Source organism: Pholcus phalangioides, unplaced genomic scaffold (assembly GCF_987345545.1).
Source record: "Pholcus phalangioides strain wild (caught in Gottingen) unplaced genomic scaffold, Ppha-v1.0 ptg000008l_1, whole genome shotgun sequence".
Classification (NCBI taxonomy): Eukaryota; Metazoa; Arthropoda; class Arachnida; order Araneae; family Pholcidae; genus Pholcus; species Pholcus phalangioides.
The window spans coordinates 6,499,769-6,527,272 of NW_028301601.1; the positions used below are offsets into that span (position 1 = coordinate 6,499,769).

Below are 27,504 nucleotides of genomic sequence, written 5' to 3' on the forward strand. Positions count from 1 at the left end.
ACGTGGAATTTCTTTTGTTAGTTTTAGGAGAGACAGGAGCAACAACTCTCTAATTGGGATTTTTGAGCACAGGGTGTCCATATAAAAAGTTTAAATTAAAAAAAAATAATAACTAATACAACCTTTTGCAATATGAATGACGTGTCTGAGGTCTGTTTATTTGGATATTTTTTCTAATTCAAGTATGTCTCTATAATCAACAGTTCACCAGTAAATTGTGGTGTAAGCTGTTACCTATGCATTTATCGTATAATACACAGCAGTGAATAATCCATGGTAAGAAAAATGCAGGTGTTTTTTTAACATATAATCCACAAATTAAACAAGATACTACGGTACAACTAATGCACATAAGATTCTATATCTTTCACATGAGTTCATCATTGCTGAACTAATCCAAGTAACTTCTCAAGAGTGGGGGGGGGGGGAACCAATACATACCTTTAAATAGTTTTTGAATGCTTTGGTATCAGATTTCAGAGCTTCACAATATTCCTGTATTTGCTTTGCAGGTATGTTGAGGGTTGGTAGGTAGCGTAGTTGTAAATAACCCACAAACTCTTCTCCACGCTTGTCTAAGATCATCTTCAAGCACAGGGCACTTTCAGAGAGTGCCAATATAGTCTGAGCATCATTCAAGTCAAATGTGTCTTTGAGGGGAGCCACGAAGCAGGCAGGAACAATATTATTGTACATAAATTCAACAAACCCTTCAACACCATTAGGTCCGCCCCAAAGCTCCACCATCTTCTTCAAGATACTGAAACAAGTCTTTTGAGCCTATACATGTGTTGAAATGTGGAGAAACAAAAAGAAGACAATGAGCAACCATTCATGATGTATGTACAAATGCAAGTCACACACAGCAATGATTAGTAATGACCTAGATTTTTAATATTTATTGTAGCATGATGTCTGTAAAACCTGTTAACCAGAAAGAAATGATTACAGAAATTCATGGTAAAAGTAATAATGAAACAAATCTGCAGGAAGAAATTCATTATTTTGCTGAAATTATTATTTACATTGCTATGCAGTCGCACATAAAGTGTAGAGACTAAAATTCACTTGCTTCCAAAAGAAGGATCCAGCAATAGATACAGAACAGAATGTGCGAGCATGATCAGGCTTCGCCACTTAGATGATATAATCTCATGGCCTTAAAAAAATGTAGTCATGGTGGAGAAATTTTGAAGTTACGGGGAGAAATTTATTTTTTTTTGTGGGGGGAGGTCTCTATCATGGGACCACAAGTTGTGTATGTGCATTTAGATAGTTTCAAACAGCATGTACAAGAGCAGGCATACACAAAAATATCAGGTTGTACAGGGTGGCTATTAACTGACACTACTCATATATAGTGCCAATTCTGGTGGAGGTATTTTGATGAAACTTGGTGCTATATGATATGAAACCATGGGGGGAAAAAAGACTCAATAAAAAGATCAATTTTTGATAACCGGGTGAAAAAGTGCACTTTTCTGCAGTTGTATTTTTCTTATGGTCAAAATAACATATATACCAAGTTTCAATGAAACATGTCCACCACAACCAGCACTATATAGGTCGGAGTAGTGTCAGTAGAGTAGGCCGAGTAGTTGCCAGTTGATTATCAAAATCAGGGAACGGTAATATCGACATGGGAGCATCTCAAATAAAACTTAGAATGCACATAGGTGTAACAATAATAGCAAAATAGTTATATGAACGCAAAATCATATGAAAAAAATTTGGTTTAGAAAATCATTTATCCATACCACTGGATCAGGAAAATCCACTGCACCTTGCACAACAGTAAGAAGAACTCGCTGCAAATTCTGGTTATCTAAATCACCAAAGGAACAAACAAAATAAACTTTGCACTTGAAAAACTTTTAGTGTATAATGAATACAAATTTCAAAACACAAGAGACTTTTCACAATTTCAATCTTGAAGTGTTTTACCCCAAAATGTTACAATGAAGCAAACAAAACATAAATGATTCTTTGGAAATCGTTAAATAATCGTGAGTGACCAATTCATTTTTTATTTCCAGCAGTTTTTCTCTCTCCCCCATTTATAAACTTAAGATTTTACAAACTAATTATCAAGTCCGTACAGGTTCGTAAAAATGAGCGTCGCTGTAATGAGTATGGCTAGAATTTTTATAAATTCTGAAAGAAAATGCTGCATAAAAAAATGAATTTATGTTATGAAAATACTGAAATTATACCCTTATTAATGGAGGGAGGGGGCAGTTGGAGGGGGACCTTGAAGGACCACCAGACTAGCTTGCAAAAAGTCTACTCCAGAACATTTCAACATGATGCACATTCACACAACTTCAGCTCGATGAAAGGGATTCAAGCATTCTTAATGTCAATAAGATAAATGTACAGATATCTTGAACATCAAGATCCACCCGCTTTTCATTTCAGTCTCATGTAAGCCTTCCAGTAAGAAATTGAGATGGTTGTGGGGGGGGGGGGGGGAAGCAGAACTTTTTTTTCCCATTAAAAATGCTGAAATATGAAAAATTAATACTAAAGCATACCTTGAAATAACTGAAAATCATGAAAAAATGCTCATCACGTAAAAATAGCAAAATATGCAAAATCATTAAAAAAAAAAAACCCATGCAAAGTCATAGAAATCATAGCCCTACCAATGTGTAATAAAAAACTACCTGTCCATACTTAAACTGATGTAAGTTGTATATTTTACTACAATCATATTTGTATTTGTTTGTCAGGAGACAAAGAAAAAGTGTGATATACTGAGAGATTGATATAACATCCAACTTAATTCTGATGTTAAATATTAAAAAGTGGTAATAAAAGGTGCAAAAGGCTGGAGGTATTGGTATGTTCAGAATTTTGACCCACTTATTCATAGAAAGTATTATTAATGTAGAGGTGTCTTCAACCTTTCAAACATTACAGGCCAAACTGAAATTGCCCTTGAAGCCTGTGGGCCACCAACTCATACTGAGGTAATTATAATTGTAAGATTATTAATTGTATAATTGTTTGCCACCTGGCAGTCGAGTGGTTAGGGAACTAGCTTTCACTGTGCAGGTCTGGGTTCGAATCCCAGTTCGGGCATGGATGTTTACTAACACTAACAAATTCCCTGGACAGATCATGCTGATCTCTTGGGAATACGTGAGGATCACATTATAAAAAAAAGAAAAAAAAAAAAAAAAAAAAATCCAGACTTTTTTTAAAATAATCAGCACGTATTCCCAAGAGATCTTTACGATCTGTCAGGGAATTTGTTAGTATTAGTAGACATCCATGCTCAAACCAGGACCTGCACAGTCATGAATGAATGAATGCCAGAACTTTGCCACTGGACTTATCCCATTGCCGAGATCTCTTCCACCCCAGCTTCGTGGCAGAGTCTGGAACACTTTATTTTGAGTAAAAAAAACCAAAAAAAAAACAAACCCCATTTTTACAACATATTTCCCCCGGACAATTGGGTACTGTCGCAATTAACAAATTTTGTGGTGATTATTACAGACGAGATGGGATTGGGAGTTGGAGAAAAGTTTCGGGGTTTAGTTAAGACAGATGAATGTGACCTGCACAGTCAGAAGCTAGCTCCCTAACCACTGGACTGCCAGGCAGCAAAAACTTATAATTGCTTTTCAGGTAATTTAGTGACATCTCAATAGAAGCAAATCTTAACAAGGGCAAAAATAATTGAAGACTAAGTTATTCTGAAATCATTTATTTTGTTAATTATCAATTTTCACTAATTCTGAACCAGTTTCTGATTAATTACCAATAAATTTTTCCCCAAAATCCCTTTAAATCATTCTCTAGTTATTTGTGTTAGTAATTCTGTGATTATTTATTTTGGTAATTCTGTGTATATAATTATTCACTTCCCAATACATCTTGAAATAATTTCTTTTAATAATTATACAACTATTTATTTTTTATTGTGAAATAATTTCCATCACAAATTACGAAATTGCTTTCCTCATTGATTATTATTGTTATTTTTGTATCACTAATTCGGAAATTATTTGTTTCGAAAATTATTTCTTCTAGCAATTCTGAAGTCATTTCTTTCATAAATTTTCATCAATTCCAAAATTATTTATTTTTATTTATTCAATATTGTTTGACCGAGGCCTATACAAGAGGCGATGCGGTGGTTAAGTATGGCAAAAATGATGATTGATTGATGTTACAAAAAAATTCAGAAATCATATTTGGAGTGAGGTTGTTCCATAGTTCTTGCGAAGAAACTAAATTTATGACAATCTGAATAAACAAAGATGGCCTGTAATTTTTAGGAATGGTTGAGTCTAACAGAAAAATAAGAGGGTTTAATTAAAATGTTGGAAGTGTCTACATTGAAAAACCCATGGAGGATTTTGAAAAGAAAAGTTAATCGAGAGATAAGTCTAAGAGAGGCAAGCAGTTGGATGTTGAGTTGGTGCTTGAGCTCTGAAATGGAGACAGATGAAGACCAGCAGTCAAAAACGAAGTGTGTGGACTTATTTTGGATAGATTATAATTTGTCTGTTTGCGTATGGGAGTCCCAAGTTTCACAGGCATAGGAGAGAACAGGGAGGATATAAGTCTGGAAGCACTTAAATTTGGAATAAGGTGACGGACATGACGGGTGGAGTTTTTCAGGTTATGACGAAGGAAAAAGTGTTTTTGGAAACATTTACAAAGCAACATTTGATCCCAAAATTATTTATTAATTTTTAAATTATTTCTTTCATTAATTCCAAAATTATTTCTTTCATTAATTCCAAAATTATTTCTTTCATTAATTCCAAAATTATTTCTTTCATTAATTCCAAAATTATTTCTTTCATTAATTCCAAAATTATTTCTTTCATTAATTCCAAAATTATTTCTTTCATTAATTCCAAAATTATTTCTTTCATTAATTCCAAAATTATTTCTTTCATTAATTCCAAAATTATTTCTTTCATTAATTCCAAAATTATTTCTTTCATTAATTCCAAAATTATTTCTTTCATTAATTCCAAAATTATTTCTTTCATTAATTCCAAAGTTATTTTTTTCATTAAATTTGGAATCAGATAATCCTTCAATGTTTTCGACCATTTTCTGAAAATGATTGGTGGGCCACAACAAAAACCTTCGACTGCTACATGTTGAAGACCCCTGCATTAATGTGAGCATGAGAGTGCTACTTAACTTCTGCCAGGCACATCACAACAAACTTTTGCATCATGCGTTTTATATATTACACTAAAATGGTTAATAAATATTACATAAGATATACCTTGAGATGCGATAACTTCTGTCAAGTCATTGGTCAGTATGGCCGCAATAAAGAGGAAATAACTTCTCCTTAATAATTGCCTATCACCTAGGGCATGCTGATCATTTTCATCAACTGGCAAGGACAGAGCAGCAAATATGATGGTGACAAAAGGCATGAATACTTGTTGTAAGAATGGCACCATTTGTTTCTGTTCGAGAATAATATTATAATGTAAGAGACACATTGCAGTGGCACACGTATGCATGTATATTGAATACTCTCATCAGCTCTCAAATACTTCACTTTCATTACTGAATGCAAGTTAGTAAGGCATTTCCAAATGAATATAAAGTTGCAAGCATATAATACAAACCTTGAATTTACTGATTATTTGATTAATCAACGGTATAAATTCTTGTATGCTCCTTATGTCAGAACTTTTAAGGAGCTGATCAGCTGCTATGGGAAAATATGGCAAGACAGCATCCTCCAAACATACAACCATCCGATGCAAATATTGCCTCACAGCCGATTGTAAAGTGAACTGCTCATATGGTAACTGAAATGAAATAGAGGTAAAAACATTGCATTCAGAAGTGATTATGGTTTCTTTAAATTAAGTAATTATTACTTCACAGTGTTTGATTCCAGATACAGGTAACTGGAAACCATCAATATTAGCATAATAAACCAATACCAGATTTTTATTAAAATTTTGTAAAAATTTGGAACTTGAAGTTAGAGAGGCAAAAATTTAAGAAATTCAGTTATTGAATTAAAATTTGTTAATTTCAGGTTTATCCGGGAAATTTACCACTCTGCAAGAAAACTTCACAACAAGCAATTCACTGCAAGGAAAACACATTGCTGGAAAAATTCACTGACAACAGTTTGACACACAAGTGAGTAAGTGAAAAAATGAGTCAGCGAATGGGCAAGTTAATGAGCAATATTGAGTGAGTGAATGAGAAATTGAGTGGGTGAATGAATGAGCAATGAAGTGAACCTATGAATAGCTCACTCTGTCACTCATTCATTCACTCACTTACTAGGTCGTTTGCTTTGTTACTTGCTTGTTATTCACTCATTCAGTCGATCACACATCCACTCACTCTCTCCCCCATTCACTACTTCACTAGGTGATTCACTCACTCTCAGCCGCCCACTGATTCACACACTAGGTCATTCACTCAGGGTTGTCTGAAGACCATCCCTTGGCCACATTGGTCAGTGAATTTTCCATAAATCAATTTCATAACTCCGATGAAATTATACATATAATTCCATAACACACACATATTTAATGGATAGAAATGATGATTATCTTTATAAACAAAAGTTTTATGGATTTGCGTTAGCTAGTAGCCAAAGTTTTATGAACTATTGCTGCTCATTTTGAAAATGTTTGCTACTTAAAACTGGGACAGTGATGTGGAAGATCAAGTAAAATGGTATAAGGCTTAGAAGAAAAAAAGGAGAACATTTACATTTAGAGCCTCCAAAAACACAGCAAGAGCTTTCAGATAAACCTCTTCACATCCACATGATTTCATGGTCAACTGGCTTGAAAATGCTTTGCTTGTACGGCTGAAAAATGACAAATAGAAAAAACAGAGTTATGTTAAAAAATATAAACTACTACTGGATCAGGGATTCTCAACTGTTCGTGTTCTGCAGACTCCCACTTTCATATTGTATGCTGAAAAATATTAAGCATAAAATATGAAAAATAAGTTGATAATTTTCTCATCAAAGTTCAACGACACTAAGAGATCTTCCCAAGGTTGAGAAACCCTGCATTAGATGAAAAATAAATCAATGGAAGATGAAGTAAAGTGAAAGATTACAAAAAAATAATGATCATTACCTAGTTACTGCGATAGCATGATTCATGCATTTAGCAACAGAGTGCCTTTCTTTTTCATCAGTAATTAATGGCAACTGCCTGAGCAGAACCCCAAATTTTTCTAAAACAGGGGTCAGCAAACTCTTCAGGTATGTCTGTTTCTCCTTCAAAAGACAAATATATATTTAATTTGCTCAATATAGAAGCCATCATGTGAATTTGATGAAAGTACCATGAGTTATCATACATACATATACCATCAATAATCTTATAAAGGCCTGTCTATATTCAGAGCTTACAAAAACCTGCTTTGCTAGTAAAACTGATTTTACGAACATCGTAATGCTACACCAAAAGTCACGCGGAGAATTTTAGCCTTCAGATTTGAAAATTCTTACCATCCCCATAGGAACCAATGCTTCCGAAGTACCTAGTAGCCTTTAGGTTTTTTAGCCTTATTGAAATCTTCCGGTCAGAAACCAAATTTTTCATTTCTTTTGATAAATCTCTAAACATCCTCAAATATTCTTTGCAAAGATAAAAAATCCCCCTTGGTCCTTGCATCACTTGGTTGACTCATGTTCCCTAAAGAAATTATGTAAAACTGGGATTCCAAATATTTCAAATTACTAACTGTTGCCGGCATATGATGTCAGAAGAGAGCAGAAATGCCTATTATCATCAAAAATCTCCAAAAATTCACCAAAGGCAAGAGATGAAACACTACTTCAAATCAGTGTGGATTTGATTAAATAAATTCCACTAAAAAGAACATTTGGACATGACAAATATTTGAGATGAATATTCATATTTATAGTCCTAATAATCATAATATAGTACAATTTATAATTTAGCAAAATAATTTTAATGCTTGATTTCAGTGGAAAATATAAATTCAAGTAAAAAGTTTGTTGGAAATATGGAAAGAAAAAGGAACAACTTTACAAAGAAATATCTGGACTGCCAAAATCACAGGAAAATACAGGAAAAAGTCTTGTGGAAAACAGGTCATATGGTCACTCTATGCACTCCTCTCTCTCAAACCCCCCCCCCCCCCCCCGACTTCCCTCTTTGTTTATATGATGTTTTCTTCACCAGCAAAGTTTGTCGTGACGTGACAAGCTTCAGGTTTTCGAAGTCTAGGAATTGGCACCTATGCAATTACTGGAAACTATAACATTTTCAAAGTTTCATAATTTTTTGATGGGGTGGGGGCTTAAGAATGTAGAGAGTACGGGTAATGGTAATGTAATGGCGCAGAGTATCCAAATTTTAATTACACATACATTTAAAAAAAACCTCAATGAATAAGATTTTCTATGGGGCTAAGGAGCCTTCTGTGAATTTCAGAATAGCGTCAAAATTTCTACACCACCAGTATTCAGTATGATCAGGAGATAGTAAATAAAACTCATGGTAACATACAAACATAATATACTGATGATGCTGATTGCTGGTGTTGGAGCAACATAGTGTCTATAGGCCTACTCTAACTCTTCCTGCCCCTTAGCATGAGAAAATATCATTAATTGAATGGCAGCCTATATACTAAAACCTAGTAATCTCTACATAGAAAACCTTGGTATTTTATACCTAATAATACTTATGATCATTACATACTTCAGGCTGAAGTGTTCCTGCCATTATAAGGATAGCAGCTGTTTCATACAAATAAAGCTGATCATCAGGGGACAGCAGCCCCGCAGCTGTACCATTATGAGTGGGCTCCAGCACTAATAAGTCTTGCAACTGAGCTAAGATCTCTTTAGTATAGGACTGCACGTGAACTCTATAACCGAAATGAATAAAATATGATTTATTGGTGGATCACTGCCACATTAGATATATGAAAAACAATCTATGATTATGACTTGAAATAAGACGTTAACTTACTTCAAACACTTTATATATCTGGAAAATAAATATGATGTTCTACTTCGGACATGGGCATTGGTGTTTCGAAGTCCTCTAGAGTCCATGAATGCCATCTAAAATGAAAAATCAAAATTACAGGTCTAATCTAATTTTTTTTATGCAAGTAGTGGCTCATAGAGCTGCTTTAACCCTATATGGGGTTTTGGCAACAAATTTTGACAATAAAAACTTGAAGTAACAGTACTACATCTAAGAAAAACTGATATTTTTGTTCGCATTTAGAAAATAAAGGGAATAAACATGAGTTGAGCAGGATTTTTGTTCTTTATCGACCACATATACTTTCTCTATATATGTGTAATGCTATATGTAACTGCAAACATTCGTTTGGATCACGGAAAAAAACAAAGATTAAACTTGGAAGAGGAGTTTGACAGGGCGATACTTAATTCACCAAAGCTATTTACCCCTGCTTTAACAGAAGTATTCAAAAAAATCTGAATTGGGATGAGAAAGGAATCAAAATAAATGGACAATTTTTCAACCATTTACCTTTTAGCCACAACATTATCAACAATAATTCAGATGAACTAAAAGAAATGATAAAAGAATTGACGAAAGAAAGCATTCAGGTAGGTTTGGAAAAACCTACCATAAGCCGGGCTGGAAGAAATCTCAGCAGCAAGATAAGTTCAACGGCAGAATTCTGTTGTGCATTCAGGTGGGTTAGAAAATAAATCTGCAAAAGACTAAAGTTATGTCACACTCGTTTTCTTTAAAGAAGATTTTTCTCAACAACACAGAGATGGAAGAAGTACAAAGCTATGTGTACCTGGGATAAGAAATTGCCATGTATAATGGCACCGTTAATGGAATAAATAGAAGAATAACGATCAGATGGAGCACTTTTTGTAAAAACTATTCAATTCTTAAGAGCAATACATCATCATGTCTGAAAAGTATTTTTAACCAGTATGCGCTACCAGTACAGGTTTACAAAAAGCTTAAAACTAAAGACATGCAAACAAAATGATACAAAGACTACAGAGAGCCAGGGTTGTTTGGTTTAAACCAAGTGGTTTTTAAAAAAAAATCAAAGTGGCCTAAATATAATTTTTTTCCCATGAAAAAAATCATATTTGTTTATTTTTAGCCAAAACTTTTCATTTTTACCACATTTTATATTCTCGAGCTACATTATGATGGTATATCTTTAAATGGCATAAGATGGTATAAGTGGTATTTTTTGTTGGTATTATTTCAGTTGGTATTTTTTTCAAAAAGTCTCATAAAAGTGGCCTGAATATATATATTTTTTTCATATGAAATATCTTAGTTATTTAAAATTATACACAGAATCCAAAAATTTTCTCATTCTTACCACATTTTCTAACCTTTGGCTACATTCTGATGCTCTATATATCTTAAGCAAATTCATGAATAAGGATTGCATCACACATCTAAATGTAGTGGTGTATTATCTCACAGGATTTCTTTTTCCCGTCACAAAGAAGCAGCAACAGTAGTGACACCATCATGCCAGGGGCAGGTGGTCCTATAATTCAATAAAGACACCAGCTGTCCTTAAAGGACAAAGACTAGTGTACTAGTTGTTACATTACCTCACAGACATTTTAATTTTATTTTCCATAAGTAGCACATCTCCTACTGTATAGCTCCCAGTATTAATATTCAATAGTTTTTTTTTTATACTTTCACCGTTAAGCCCAGTTAATCAAGGTTCTACTGTATAGTAGTAACAAATTTATGAAAAATAATCAGTTATATACAAAGTGATTATAATTAAAGTTGATTCCAAAACTATACAACTACTGGTCAGAATGACTTGAAAATTTGCATGGATACGCCTGAAGCAATGGAAATTTGGCAAAAGAAAAAAGTGCAAGTAGTGTAAAATGTGCAAGTAGATGATGCTGTACTTGGCCAGCAGTATAATCTATTTTGTGCAACCACATCATTTCAGCACTTCTACAGCATCAGTGTGTGAATAGAACAACTTCTATCAAGATGCACATTGCAATACCAGCAAAGCAGCTGCTGAAGACCCATTTTGACAATAACAGGATGCATCTTAACCCTTGCAACTTCTGGTTGTGGGGGGGGGGGGGGGGACACCTCAAAATATTGTGATTTGGTGAATTGCAATCTCCAGCACATTCCCTATATGTTAGAAGTTCCTCAGGAATATTAATGTGCGGGCACGTTTTGTTTAATAAAGGTGTATTGCAAGCACATCCTCATCATGATCATGGCATACTCTGATCTGCTGTTGAACAAGAATTTTTGTGCTTTCACCTCATAGCCCTCATGGCAGACAAGATATTTAACATTTCTTAAGTTGTAGTTATTTGTTCAATTACTTCGTTTTTTTGTGATGTTTCCATGAATTATGAAATCGTGTTGGATGATGTAATTAATTTTACATTTTTGAGTATTTTTTCCCCTTTACCAAATAAAATTGTATTTTTTCAGGAATATTCATGTCAATTTGCAAGTCATTTTGACAATCATTCTTTTTTTTTACAGTGTTTTGAAATTAGAACCTCAGTTATAATCATCCTGTATATCGTAAATCATTGCTAATTAATCTGCATTATTTATGCTTCATTAAATACATTGTATTCAACTAATTTTTATTATAGTTTTTGCAAAATAGCTTCCTAATTAAGCATACTGAAAGTAACTGGAGAAGAAACATCTTTCTATTATATGATTAATAATAACATTAAAAGAATTTTTTCAAACACACAAAGTAATCCATAGAATTAAGCAAAAAATAATTAAATTGCAAAAGTTGGTATTTGTTTAAATGTAAGAAATATCTATTGATTAATTAAATATGGGAATAGTATTAATTACAAAAACATTTTAGTTTAATTAATTATTAGAAGTTTGAATGATTTTTCAGAAATGTTATTGTTTTTAATGTTAATACTATTTAAAACAAAACAAAAAGACGGTTTAAACCAAAAAAACCTGGTTTTTTTTTACCAACCCTGCAGACAGCACAAAAGAGCATGGAAAGACGTATGCTAAGCCCCAGAAAGAAAGAAAACAAATCATGGAAATAGTTGAATGTCTGAAATGGAAATAAGCTGGACATATTGCAACACAGGACAACAGATGGATCACAAGTATTCTAGATCTCAAGTATGTGGATGGAGTCAACTGGATGGCAAAGTATCAGATCAAGAAAAATGAGAAAATTCAGAGGAAACCTACATCCAGCAGTGGACTAAAAAAGGTTGATGATATTTTTTTTATTCGTCAAACCCTAGCAAGAGAGAAAAAAATAAATGACGAAGAAAAAAATTCATAGGGTTACCAACATAAACTTTTCTTACCAGGTTTTATGTATATAATACAAGATATAACTATTGACTAAAAGTGTTACAGAAATGTGTGCAACGTTTAAATGATTGCGTGTGTGAAAAAAAGGGGAAATTTGAAAATGACATAAAATAAAGTCAGCTTACTCACCAATACTTCTGGAATGTGTTGTGGCTCCTGAGCAAAGAACTTTTCAAATCTCACAACAGTTTCGAAAAATTGAAGAGTTACAGCAGGATGTTCATAGCTATTGACTCCGCAGGTGACCAACTGAAAAAAAACAACCCTTTCATAGCAGCAGAGTCATTTTCACATATATTTCAATCATGAAAATAAAATGAAAGAACAAACAACTTTTCATACTATACAAAAACAGGCAGGACACTTCATTAACATATCTTTCCTTTGTCTCTCATTCTTCCCACTCTTCAACATGGACTACAAGGCGACTCTTACCGTTATGGACAGTCTTGCTGACTGGCTATACCATTATATATACATTAAAACCTTCCTTTGAAGCAACAGAAAGAATTTTTTACATGCTCATATTTAAAGATATGTGTGAGCTGAGATGATATACAAGAGGACAGTGATCAAAGATGTGATCAATAGCAATGAATTTGTATAATTTTTAGTCCTATATTAGCTCCACAAACCTGTTATTTAATCCCCTTTTACAGTTCTAGAAATAAGCCCTACACAGAACGGCTTCAGCCTCCTTTTGTAACAGATGAGATGGATGTTCAGCTATATTATAAATTCATTATTTAGCATGATGTCATCTCATGTATTGACCTACCATTTCAGTCAGCCACTGATACAAGGAAACAATAAAATGGAAAAGAAACAAATGAAATACAACACAAGAAATTTAGGTAATAAACTTACCAATTTCACCATTTCTGACAAAGCAATTCTTTTATCTTCATGTGACACAGCTTGCGGATTACCCCCTTGCGACGACTATAAAATAAATTTGAAAGAGAGAAATTACTTCCTGTGAAATTCTGCTGAAATTCAATATTGATCAAAAGCAGCACAAAATGAATGTAATTTTCAAAGTAGACATCAATGCATAATTTTTCAAAAATTTGCAGTGAAACTCAGGATAAAATGTTTCCTTTTGCGTAATAAATTAAACTTATTAAAACCAAATAAAGCATATTATATTCCAGAGTACTTTGACAGAATCACCCATGATTTCATGCCTTCCACTTGACTTAGTTACTGAAAGGCAAAAGGAATAAGAAAGTCAACCTAGCAATGGCTTCCCCAAGTTCTTATGCAGAGCCTATCTTTGGAAGGGGCATAGGAAATCTTTTAGAGAAATTTTGTCACTAACTTTAAAAAAAAAAAATCTTAAATTGACAAAAATTCATCCAACAGCAAGCATATAAAAATGGTATGTTCTTTCTTTCATTATTTTAATTTACAAAAATGTATCCATTACAAGCAAGATATACAGAAAACTGAATGTTGTGTGAAGATGCTTATTTTTTTAGAAAGATGATTTTTTTAGGATAGAAAAATTTATCTCTGCCTAAAAAATTATTTCCTGAAAAAAATTGATTCCCTTCCAAAAAAATAAGCATCTTCACACAATATCCAGTTGTCTGTATATCTTGCATAAACAAGGGGAGGGCGACATGTCATAATTATTACATCTTTCCTCAGAAGATGGCATCCATTGTTTGTCGAAATGTATGTAAAGGATTTAAACCTTGCCATTGTCTTTTGGGGACAGAGTGGAGGTCATGCTCAGTTTATTTTTGTCGTCATTGCCTTTGGTAATAGTGTCTAAGACTTTCTCCAGCCCCAGTCTGAGTAGTGTCTGGACAACCAAGATTACTTCAATTTCATCTCAAGCAAAAACACCTAATGCAATTGTGGACAAATTTTTTGTACATCAAAATTTCTCTTGACCATAGCCAGAATCAGTTAACCTTAATCTGCCTTCTGCAAGCGACATTCCGTAATAAACTTTGTATAGAATCTAGAAATTACTGATATTACTAACAAATATCAGCAGATTTTTCTTGAACCTGAAAGAAAAATTCCATACCTTTAATAAAATTTATTTTACATAAAAAAGAGGAAATACTAACAGGAATAATTTCTCCTAGGAAATACATGAAAGTAATGGCAACTTCAACATCTTCAAATGGAAGAGTCCTCCAACAAACTAACATCTTCATAATAAGTTCTTTGGTTCTTTTGAAAACAACTTGCAGGTCCTACAAAGATAATAAAAATATTCTCATTACAAAACAAATTCAACCCATTCAAAAACCTATTAAATAAACTATTGATAGGAAAACTTAAAACATAAGTTATACCACTGAAAGTCAAGTCACTTGCACTTAATTTTTTCCAATTTATTTACACAAATACAAAGGCAGAAGTGACTATTTTGCAAAGAACACGATATATTTTTTTCTTTCAAACAGAGTACAACTCTGGAGACATCTGTGGGCAATTTACTACCTAGTGAGTTGTGCCTGAAGTGTAACTGTGTGTACCTAACAGTCTGAGATGCGTATCTAGCGTGTGTCTGATTTTTCAGTGCTGCCATCTATATTCCAGAAGTGAAGTGAGTGAAGAGTAATGATTGAATATTTGTTCTGTTTGTAGGCCAATTGCTCTCTGTGGCGAGACTTTTTAACAGGGAGATTGACTCGCATTTACACTTCAAAGTTGGGAACCACAGAAAACCAACTTCAGCCGACCACAACTGTGGTGACGGTGGGGCTCGAACACAAGTCCCAGCAATGCGAGTCTGTCAATATGACCACTTGACCACCGCAGCTGCAACATGATTGCTGATAGTAGCTTCCCGATTTGCCTCTACCATTTCTCAAGCTCGCAGAATCTTTTGAGTTGGAGGTTGATGGGTATCCTGCTTCCTCTTCAAGCATCATGCTTGTCCCGAACTTTTAAACTTCTTGATCTATGTGATAGAACACTGTCTGTATTGTGATGCAAGCCTCCAATGAATTTCAGCCCTTGCATACCTTCTGATCAGAGATTATTTTTGGTACGATTATTTCTGGGCACTACTCTGTGCTCTTACTCAGTAAAAATTGCTAGCAGAGCAGTCACATTCACATTGAAACAGAAGCAAGAAAAATAATGCTGTCAGGATTAAACTTTATAATAGGGATGCAGTGGTATCAGCTCTGAGCATGTATGCATGCATGGAAGACAGTCTCACAAGCCCAAATTTATGTTCGGGCAAAAATACAGAGCTATAGACAGAAATTTTGTTCAGAGAAGGGGAAGGAAGAGACCGAATTGATAAGACAGAAATATTGATCACATGATTCCACGTATAACATACTTTCTACATTTTGGGACAGGCTGGCTATGACCTTAAAAATATATAGTTTTCTTACTTCCCTACGCACATTGTGTACTCAATTTCATCCAAACAAAAGAAACAAATCAAAAAGAAGGCATGCTCACCAATAAAGCTAGATTTATGAATAAGTTCTTCAATGACTTGCGATAATTCTCAAAAACTGCTTCTTCTTGTCCCTAAAATCATAAAGTAGAAAATTATAATTAGAATACACATTATATTTTATTTACCAAAATCATTATATAATATGGATTCCATTTAATAAGTTGGCATCATACAATATAAATGCATTAAGCAAAAAAGCATATAAAATAGGAAAATGACCTGAGCAGGGATGGTTCAAATGGGATACATTGTTAAATTTTGTTTTGTTAACATGGAATTTCAGTACATCTAAAATATAGAAACTAAAAAAATAAATAAAAAGAAAGATCTGTCATATCTTTCGAATGCAATCGAAAAATTTTCAATTTCATACCTGATAGACAAAATCAGTTGATGGATCATACTTATACCTGTTGATCAAAATGAACAACATGGCCTGAAAAAGAAAAAAAAATGCATGCCTAAGTTTAAATAAAAATGCTCATAACAGTAAATCCGACCATTTTAGTTAACACAGAGACCAACAATTTACAGCTAATTAAGAATGTATTTTTTATTAGCAATCCATGCAACTCATTAACCATTTATGTGCACAACAGTGTGGAAACCTTCTGTACTAGTCATATGTTTGTAAGAGGTGCCTTAGCAATAAAGCTTCTGACAAAGATAGTCTGTTTTAAACTCATACAACCTCAAAGCAATCTTTGGTACATAATATGGATACCTCCCATTTATTTCAACCACATAGATAATTCATTTCGAAAATATTTAAAAGTTTGCAGAGGCATATTTATGAGGTGCATGTGCAGTTTAGTAGAACAGTAATAGATAACATCATTCATCAAATATTTTCCTTCGGGGGGGGGGGGGGGAGGGAGGGGGGTAACTGAGATAAATATTCTGTAAGTATTTCCTTGGTCAGTTTTGAATATGCCTATAACTTGCTTCCCATTTTGAAAGCAAATATTTTGTTTCCATAATTAATATGTATATATATGGTAAAAAACAAAAAATATTACTTGTGATCAAAATAGTATATTACTGAAGGACAAAAGACATACAAAGTTGTGATTTTTCTCTCAGATAATTGTACCTCAACAGTGGCAATATCATTCTGACCATATGTACCAGCATTGGCCTGATGCTTCAGAAACTGAAGATATTCTCTCGCAAATTCCATCACTGCTTCAGATATTTCTTCATCATCATAGTTGAGGAATTTCAAGAGCAATCCGATTTTGCCTCTGATAGCATTTGAAGATATAGACAAGCCCTCTGCATCTTTCATCTTTACAAGTCTGTAGGCAATTATAATTGAACAAATAGTTAACACAAAGAAATTCATAATCAATTAATGAAGAGATCAAAATAATAATGAACAAACTACAGTGAAACCTGTACAAAACAGAATGTCAACAGACTGAAATATTCCATTTTAGACAGATTTCACTTTCATAAAAGTGCAAATAAAAGCACTAATCATTGAACAGACTATATTTTGATTCTGTTTAAGACAGGTTTTCATCTCATACAGTGTCAGTCTTAGACAGGTTTCAATGTAATATGACCACAAAATATTCTGCTCCTCATCCCCCAACATAAATTTATAAAATGAAAAGAAAAAGGAAGTGACATTTATTAAAAAGATGACTATATGAATTATAGTACTTAGGCTCTTCCAATTAAAAAAGTTTTCATTGGAAGAGCCTAAGTGTTGGCAGAGATTATAATTAAGGTGTTCAAAGTTTATCATCAGGAATGGATCATAAATTGTTGACATCTTATCATTCCAGTGCTTTGATGGGAGGGGGAGACACAAGTATAGATTAAGGATAATTCTAGGTTATATTGTCTCAGAGTTTTCCTAATAGGGTAGTAAATAAATGGGATGGGCTGACATTTGTGATCATAAATGAAGCCACAACACTGATGCGTTTAAAAATAAATACAATATTCATATTGAGAGGAATCGAAAAAACTATCCATTCCTAACTGATGATCACCATATTTATTTTTTATGGACAGGGTATTTTATTTTTCTTGATTTTTTTTGTAGTTCATTTCTATAATTGTGGGGGTTTTTTTTTCAAATGGAACAGAACTTCAGGTCTAACCTCATGCACAATTACTTTTCCCTCACGTGCAATTTAATATTAAATGAGTTGTGCCAGAAGTGTGCACGTGTATGCCTAAACTGAGTATTGTGCACTACAAATAATGATACTTTTTATAGCAAATGTACAGTATGTTCAATAGATTCTCTTGTAAAAGTCTTTCGATCGAGGAACTGTGAATGTGGTCAGTTGAAAGAAACTGACCATTAACTTGGGAAAGACTTTTTTCACCTCACACATGCCTTCGTTATAGGAAAGAAATTGCAAAAGCAGAACTAAATGTACATGGGCGATAGAGGCTATTACGGCCAGATTAGGACATTGCAAATTTGAGTATGAAAATTTTTGGCCATGAGGGAGCCTTCTGAACTCCCAAAGTCTTGCAGACTGATAATGTATCATTATATTAAAGGGGAAAAAATGGTTCTGATTCAACTTCAGCTTTAATGGATAATAATTAAGGATTAATTAGAATTAATATACAAACAGAAAAAAAACTTTTGATGAAAAAAAAAATTAATAACATGAACCAAAAAGTCCTGATCTCTTCAAAAAAATTCTTTTCCATATCATATCATCAGCCCTTTCCGATACTTAGTGAAAGTGATAACAATACCCAAATGATAAAAATTATCTGTGATTCTATTGTACAAAGGGTCACCACAAAAAATTTATAGAACATATTCATACTTTGACCAACTGTTCAGTAATGTTACTCCAAATGCATTGATTAAATTGGCAAGTTTCAGGAGAAAAGTTTCATCAGCTTCTTCCTACGGAAAAAAATTGTGAAATGTATTGTTAAAGAAAAGTAAAGACTTTTGCTTCAATAAAAAAAATTGTAGGCCTACTCTTAATAATTCACCACATCAACAACAAACATTGCCTTTTTTTTTTATGAGTCCTCAGTTGATAATTTAAAAAAAAAAGGAGAAATATGGTAATAACCTCTGTGAGGGCAGTCACCTTTTGTTCGTCAGAAAATTAGCTTATGCCTTTTCATTCAGAAGAATGTGTTTGATCATTCATGCAAGGAGAGAAGGTTCCTAATAAGCTAGCTCATTTAATACACAGGTATTTATATGAAACAGAAAAATTACTATTACAGAGCATGAATACTCCAATATTTTTATTGGAAAAACAGTTTTCCCTTGTAGATACTGCCTAACCACACATGGACCTCATACACGCATTCCTCTGCGGAATCCCCCGCCCTCCTTCCTGTAGACAGCAGTTTATGGTATTGGAAATTTCATTTTCTGGCAAAATTTATTGCCAAAGTTAACATAAAGGAATAGGCATGTTAACTGTACTATGCTGAAATTTTTAACATTGTAAAGACTTCAAGATGCTTGATCTTATGGGACATTTGAGGTAAATTTTTAACATATGCAACATTCAAACTAATAAAGTAGTAATACAATCTAGGAAGAAATTGGCAATATGAACACACGGAATAAACTTAAATGAACCTGATGGAATAAAAGAAACTTGTGATGCTAGACATGGGATGTATAATTAATATAATTCTAACAATAACATTTTCTACATATCTCTGTCTCTACAGTTGTTACCTGGGGTCTACTGCTGAGTAAAGGGAGGCTACCATGTCTCTGGTCGGCAAACCATGCTATTATGCGTGATATAATGAAAGAAATAGTTGTGTCTAGTGTTTGTCAATAAGCATTTAATTTAGATGTGTGATTCATGCATCAAAATTCAATTTCACTCCTCTAAACTTTGTTGAGGATTGAAAAATACTCCTTCAAAGAGTTATTCAAAGAGTTGTACTTCATGAAAAAATGTAAAACATGCTAAAGGCATGAGGAGAGGATAACCATGACAAACTTAAAAGTGGAGGAAGCAGCAAAATCTTACATTCAAACCAGTGTTTGCCAATACCACATCTAGATGAACAAAGTAAAACATGCTAATGGCATAAGGAGAGGATAACCATGACAAACTTAAAAGTGGAGGAAGCAGCAAAATCTTACATTCAAACCAGTGTTTGCCAATACCACATCTAGATGAGGTGTTGCACACATCGAAATTCCATTTTACTCCTCCAAATTTTGTTAAGGAGTGAAAAACACTCCTTTAAATTTCAAGTTTTTTTTCAATAGAGTTATTTCTCACTGATAAAAAAATATCCCTTGGAAATTTGAAGAGGAGTGAAATTAAAAATTATATTTCTGGATAATACTGATTCAAACTGTAAATAAATGTTGCCAAAATATGAAAATTGTTAATGATTTTAATTTAATATTGATAAAAATCAAGATTGGCATACCGGTGAAAATCTGGATTCTTTTAATACACCAGCCTGTTCCAAAAGGGCAGAAAATGATTCTACAAGCTTGACTTTTGCAACTGGATCCATCCCTTTGCCAATAATTTCACTGATACAATCACAGGTTGCTTCCCTTATATCCTCTTTCGACAGAAACATCATGAAGAGAGACACAAAACGTTCATTCGCTATGAAATTTATATCAATCCACGCTATGTATGAGCCAATGACTTGAAGACAAAGGCAAGCCACGCTTGTGTGCTGACTCTGGTAAGTAACCTTAAAATCAAATCAAGATTCATATATTACCATTAATCTTTCAAACAGCATGAAATGTCATATGTGCAAAGTAATACTTGCCATATTTTGCCAATCTAGACATTAAAATCATAGTGGAACTTCTTGATAACGGACACCCATAGATTATTATATACATACAACATATACAAAAATGTCCATTAATGGGAGATGTCAGCTAATAAGGACTTAAAGGCCAGTCGTAGTCCAGGCTCTGTCCCTGGTGGGATGTAAGCCGTTTACCCGGAAGGGTTGGACTACGCTGGAGAGGGCCAGCCATGCCGGACCGGAGGGCCTGGAATCCAAGGCCTCCGGCCCTCGACTCTAGGATTGGTGCTCCGGGCCGTAAGCAGGCCGTGATGCCTGGTCCCCTTACTCCCATTGCCCAGAGCAGCCTTGGCCCGCAGCTCCCCCCCCCCAGGGCAAGCCCAGGGGGGCCCCACAAACCCAGTACACGCAGACGCCGCCCCCAATCACTCCCCCCCCCCCGGAAGCCAATCCAAAAACCCCCAGAAAAAGTTTTATTGTTGCAAATATACAGTATATACAAACGCACTCATTCCCTTCTGACCGCTTACAGGTGCCCAGAGTGGGCGCGGCCATTATACAAAGTACTGCCGTTGGTCATGGTTTTCGAAAGACATGGCATCGAATTGGACCGCCTATCGCGACAGTTGCCCCAGTTGGGCGCGGTCTTGACACAAATATTTGGACTGCTGCCGGACATATATAGACAACTTGCAGAAAGTGCTACTAATAAGCTTATAAGGACTGTCTATTATAAGCTCATACAGCCATATGATGTAATTCAACATGAAGCTTGCATAGAGACATTCAGTCAAATTAAGCAATCGTAATTTATAGTGTAAAAAATCATTTTGAATATTCACATCTGAATAAACACTCCAAATTATGAAATGCACTAAAAAACATAAAATATTTAAGAATTACAGTACAACCATTGAGTACCAAACATAGTTGGGACTAGCCTATGTGTCTGTAAATCAAAATTTCTAGGTACTATGGCAGGGCATGACAAATCTGAAAAATATTCAGGCACAAGCAAAATTTCAAAGGCACCAAGTATTTTTTTCCAGACAAAATTGATATAAAATAGTGATTCTATGAGACTTAGGAACCCCTTTCTCTGCTAGCAGACAGACATAATTTCCGAAAATTTTGTGCTCCTCAGACAACAATTAAGTTAGCAAATATAAAAAAATAGGCACCAATCTCAATTATTTAGTTGCCATGGTGACCTGGTGCCTGGGATTTGTCCAGCCCTGTTCTATGGGTTTGGTAAAAGTGTCTACCCTAAAAAGGGTGAAGACATTACCATCTCAGGACACAAACCATATCAATACAGAAAGACAGATATTATTGAAATTACATGAGACAAAATCAGCTATGAACACTAAGAATAAAGTGAAACAAAACAGATACCAGTATATGATGCCAACTATCAACCAAATCCTTGACGCACGTTTCTCGCATAGTATCTTTAATCATTGTAAATGTATCCATCTCCTATAACAAAAAAAATCAATACATAAATTTGGTTTTATATCGAAAAATAATATTTCTGTAGTCAGATGGCAAAATGTCACAAGTCACTTTTCCCAAAAAGTTGAGTTCACATTTTGAAGTGAAAAAAAAATTTTTAACGAAGTGAAAAATAACGAGAACTAACTCAAACAGACGACGGTTTTCGAACCCGAACAAACAATTTTCATAAAATAACAAATTTCTTAAAAAAACAATTACATTTAAAAATCTTAGCCTATTGAAAATCTCATTAGATTTCATCAAAAATTGATTTTTTTATTTTTTTCAAATGAACAGTTAGTAACTTAAGAATGGGTTAGGAAACCCAAAAAGACAAAATATAAAAATTGTCATATATATTTTTTTAATTTTTCTGCAAGTTTTACACTGAGATAAACTTCTCTCAACATTAATAGATGTTATTAGGGATATTTGAAGGGGGAAATAATCTGATCAACACATAGTTAATTCCTCTTCAATTTCAAAATTTCTTGATGATCACATAAAGCATCAGAAAATTTTCTAAGGGCAGTAAGCCCACTTTCCTAAATTTCATAATAACAAATTGGCCTACTCCACCCCTTAGCACACTTGCTGAACTTCACTGACTTTATCAATAGCATCAATAAGCTTCATACCTTATTTTCTTCATGAACTGAGTGGTCAAAACCATAATGTTAGTAAGCACACGTAGGTATAAAGTTAGTCCTAGTTTAAAAAAAATTAGATCCTTTGTCGATGAATGCATATGCCACTTTACTGTGATCCAGTCAAACCTTTTTATACCACTGGCAACATCCTGATTGATTTTGTTCTAAAAGATATTTTAGCGTATAGCACGTAGGATAGTTTTGGGTCACTGATTTTGAATCTGGCATTTGTTTGTCATATTGGCTCCAGTTTTTTAGATGAAGTGAAAACTAAATTTCAATACATAAGTAGCATACAAATCACATTGAAACTGTGTTACAAATACATACAATAAATTATTTGCAAAGATATTTCAGTGATTTTAGGGTGATTTTGGGACACTGATTCCAAAGAAGCTAGCATTGGGTTTGACAAATTGGCTCTAGTTTTTGAGATAACATATATTCTAAATAATTTGATTTGTATGCTGCTTATGTATTACCATTGAAATTTAACTTTCAATTCATCTCAAAAACTAGAGCCAATCTGACACACAAAACCAATAATAGATTTGGAATCAGCAGGTCCCATATAACCTAAAGCCATTAAAATTTTCTTAAGAACATGAGAAATTTTTTTTTTCTCAGTATATTCATTTGAAACTCACGTAAATGCTTCAGTAAACGATAAAAATGTATGTAAATTTTTATTTATAATCAATTAATTACCTTTTGTGTCCTAGTTGTTTCTCGATCTGCGATTTCACAGTTGATGGAAAGTAAAATCCTGAGGTACATATCAATAACTGGAGGTCCATAGCTCAAAGTTTGCATCATATCTTTGAAAAACATTGGCCATTTGGTGGGATAGTCGACTAGAAAAACCAGGCATATGAGATAAGCTGCTTTGTTTCGGACAACAGGTTGTTCTGATACTGAAGTTGCTTGGCTCTATGAAAAATTTTCAAATGATAAACTTATCAAAAATTTATGAAACAATATATGTATGGTTGTTAAACTTTAGTGAACAAAAGCCACACAAACTTACAAAACTTTTGTTAGAAGGTAAAAAAATACCTGCATGTGAATCCATTTACATATAAAATCTTTGAATATCTGCCGCTCAGTAGAAGTAGAAAATTGGTACCTGAAATTAGCCAAATGAACAAATTTTAATTCATATTTTTTCAAATGAAATCATACAAAAAATTATGTGTGCAATATTCATTAATAAGTTTTCCACAAAATACAAATCAACTCATATTTTGAGTTTGAAGTAAGATTTTTTAAGAGTGAAAATTTACCTGAGTAAGGAAATTGGTTAGGTAATCTGAATTTCTTTTTGTGACAAATTCAAACATTTCATAAATTTGGATTGAAACTCAAAGGAAAGAAAATCATTTACGTCTATATATTTTGGAACACCATGGTCATTTTATGCAACTGGGGAGTTATTCAAACACCTCAACAAAGGATGAGCATATGTGGGTCATTCTCACGAAATTGGCTTAAATTGTTTCCCCAGAAGTCATTACTTTCTAATTATATTCCTGTTTCAGACAAGTTGCCACTCTGTTTTAAATTTTTTCAGCAATGGATTTTTAAAACTTTCTCGAGCAAATTTTCATTTCTTAAGGAATTGTCCATCTCCTGACTGTCTCCAGTTTATTTTTCAAATTTTAAAGTGATAACTTCTTATCTTAAAACAAAAATATATTCTTTTTTTCATAGTATATATTTTTAAGACCAGTGTACTCTCACATTTTATCTTTTTTACAATTTCAAATATTATAAAAGTTATGAGTTAAAATTATGAAAATATAAAATTATTTTTGAGCAGAAAAATGAAATGAGAAGAGTATCAGAAATATAGAGAGAAGTTTTAGTTTGAGGGTGGAAGTCTATATCAAGGTTGAGAGGATGTGGAAAGAAGGAGCAAGGACTCTCAGAAATGGAGTAAGTCATACTTAACACTCATGTTTATAGCTAGTCCTTCATATCACATATTAAGATATATGTGTGGCAAGTACCATAATATAGTTGTAACTTTAATTGTGCAAATTATAAAATAAACATTTGTTAAAGTTTCATAGAGTGTTACTTTTACTCTAGTTACTGTCTCTTATTTTAAATGTTTATTGGCCTGGGTTATTGATATAATGAAACATTGTGTGTTGTTCGTGTTGTTCAGTTGCTCGTCAAACGGAAGCTGACCCCATCACAATGCAATGTTGAGATAGGATATCGCAAGTAAGAGAGATAAAAGAATGTTAGTATAGGTAACAGTTAACAATGTTAGACAAAGTAACAAATATAAAGTATCCATGGTCAGAGGACATGCAGACAGCGTTATTGGCCAATCACAATGAAATAGCGCAAGCTCAGCCAAAGAACACATGCTTTGTATTTGACTTTGCATCACTTGATGACTCCTCCGCTCACTATAATACTTTTTTCTTTTCCATAGGCCATCTGAACTGGTCCTTACGCCGACAGTCAACCGCAGAGGACTGGGACGCGACTCAAACTTTAATTCTGGTAATTTTTTGCATCCCTTTATCAATGTCTCCTGAACATACTCATCATTTATACAAGCAAAATGTTATGTTTTACCATTCATTCAACAGCAGGCAAACAGTCTTAACAAATTATTTCCAATTAATAACAAATTATTGCTGTAATTTAAAACTTTTAAACAAAATTTTATTTTTGAAATATTATCCCCCAACAGCATTATTATAAAAACAGATTACATACTTGGTTTTTATAAAGTCAGTCAAGATCTGGAAACAGAAGAACCGGACAGCTTCGTCTTTGCTGCATGAAACAAATGAACGTAAACTAAATCTTTTACAAATATTTTACATAGAAAAATATCAAGGCCCTCTTCTTGACAAACAAGATAAATGAAAATACCACATTTAACCAAATTCAATGCGTTTCTTATTTCTCAGCTGGGAAAATTAATAGCGTTTTTGAACATTATAACTGATTATTTCAATGTGCACCCAAATGAACAGATTAAATTTCGGTAGTCAGGAGACAAAAAAGAAAATTTTCTGTAATAAACTTGACTTACAAATTTGAATCACCAGAAAGGAGGCTTTCTATACACATCTGCCATCCTGTATCCGATTGCTTGAGTTGCTCAAAATACATGAGGGACTAAAAACAAACAAAATAACATGATAAGTAAACTGTGAACATTGAAATTGGTCAGAAAAAAAAAATTAAATAAGCTAAAGTCTCAAAACTCCATTACACAAAATTTTGGCAAAAACCAGATAAGGCAGTGGGTTGGCACAGTTCAATCTGTTGTAGGTTAGAGGGTGGCATTGTTAGGATAATTTTTTTTTTTTTTCATTTTGGTCAGTGTTTCCAGTTTTTTATTTTAATACAGTGAACGTTGCTCAATGTGATCACATTGGGACTCAGCATTTCTGATGACACTAACCCACAGTTTCCCAAAGTTTGAAATCAATAGGCTTTCTGGATATTATGCCAAGGTGAACAGGAAAAAAATGTTGTTTCACTCCACAGAGAAACAAACCCGGGACCTTTTGCATACCAGGCAACTTACCATCATACCATAGAGAGACAATCTTTCTTTCCTTAAAACACACACAGTAGCGTGATTTTTGCTGAGTAGAGACACTAAAGCTTCTTTTTAACTTCTGCCAATGGCCTCTGTGTGGCAGCAGAAAAGATACAATTCCTGGTGGAGAGGAACACTTTCTCGTTCACCTCGGCATAATATCCAGAAAGCCTATTGATTTGTGTTGTAGCCAAGCAAAAAAATCATCATCAATCTCTTCTCAAGCTTTGCTCCATCGTCCCCTTCTTCAGAAATTTTTCTTTCATCGCCTTCTCCCCACCAAATTAAGTGAGTCCATAGGATCCCATGTTATACCATAGTTTCTTCGCTCCCCCCCCCCCTCAAGGGGCCCACTTTGGGAAACACTGCACTTACCTATTGATAAGTATATCCAAAAAAATTCTGGTTTTAAGTATAATGACAACATGTCCCATTTGGTCAAACAGGACACAATTATGTTTTCCTTTCAAACACGTTTTAAAATGTTAAATAGTGCATTTCCCCCCCCCTCCCAATTTTTTCAAAACAAGTTTTTCTCCCTTCAAGGTAAAATTATTTTTTTATTCAGAAATTGTGAGTTAGAATGGAACTGTCTATTGTGTACTACAAAAATTATGATACTTCTTATAGATTATGTACGTTCAATACATTCTCTTGTGAATGTCTTTTGGTTGAGAAACTGAAAACTGGCTGCTGGCAAGCAGAATGTCTCACACTGTTCTGCAACGATCCCTCGTTGACTGTAAATGTTCCCAGATTTAAATTCCCATAATATAGTGTTATTTACAGTTTTCTTAAAACTCTTCCAGGTTGTGCAGTAGCACTGATTGTTCTGCGACATACATCACAGATTTAGGGATATTCTGCTTTATGGGTGGTCAGTTGAGAGAAACTGAAAAAAAAAAAATGCCTTCATTGTAGGAAAGAAATTGCAAAAGAAGTGTTACACACACATGGATTATAGAGACAAAGTTACGGCCCAATTAGGATATCATGAACTGAGTTTGGAAATTTTTGTTAATAAGTGAGCCTTCTGATCTCTCCTACAGATTGATAATAATAACTTATGGGGGAAAAAATTACTCTGGTTCAGGGCTGCAACTAGGGGAGAGCAGGCAGGTCTCGTGCCCTGGGTGCAGGAGTCGAGGGGGCGCAAATTTCATTCTGAAACTTCTCCTTCAACATTACAAGGGTACATCAAAATGCGTGCTTGCTCCGGGTAACCAAGCATCTAGTTGTAGCCCTGCTCTGGTTCAA

General features: G+C 33.8%; 1 protein-coding gene across 1 annotated transcript in view; it reads right to left on the reverse strand.

Moving 5' to 3' along the window:
- The window catches only part of LOC149083566 (exportin-T-like), a 34,383-nt gene that overhangs the window by 4,491 nt on the left and 2,388 nt on the right, over positions 1-27,504 (reverse strand). Inside the window, exons 3-23 of the mRNA XM_089234084.1 lie at positions 25,732-25,817; positions 25,410-25,469; positions 23,730-23,799; positions 23,382-23,603; positions 21,922-22,005; positions 20,182-20,460; positions 18,582-18,664; positions 16,871-17,075; positions 16,151-16,213; positions 15,777-15,848; positions 14,420-14,548; positions 13,203-13,277; positions 12,465-12,584; positions 8,982-9,076; positions 8,709-8,877; positions 7,110-7,252; positions 6,730-6,829; positions 5,616-5,801; positions 5,261-5,450; positions 1,758-1,825; positions 442-780 (exon numbers count right to left, since the gene is read on the reverse strand). Coding sequence (XP_089090210.1) covers positions 442-780; positions 1,758-1,825; positions 5,261-5,450; positions 5,616-5,801; positions 6,730-6,829; positions 7,110-7,252; positions 8,709-8,877; positions 8,982-9,076; positions 12,465-12,584; positions 13,203-13,277; positions 14,420-14,548; positions 15,777-15,848; positions 16,151-16,213; positions 16,871-17,075; positions 18,582-18,664; positions 20,182-20,460; positions 21,922-22,005; positions 23,382-23,603; positions 23,730-23,799; positions 25,410-25,469; positions 25,732-25,817 — 2,838 coding nt within the window. The remainder of the gene's footprint in view (positions 1-441; positions 781-1,757; positions 1,826-5,260; positions 5,451-5,615; positions 5,802-6,729; positions 6,830-7,109; positions 7,253-8,708; positions 8,878-8,981; positions 9,077-12,464; positions 12,585-13,202; positions 13,278-14,419; positions 14,549-15,776; positions 15,849-16,150; positions 16,214-16,870; positions 17,076-18,581; positions 18,665-20,181; positions 20,461-21,921; positions 22,006-23,381; positions 23,604-23,729; positions 23,800-25,409; positions 25,470-25,731; positions 25,818-27,504) is intronic.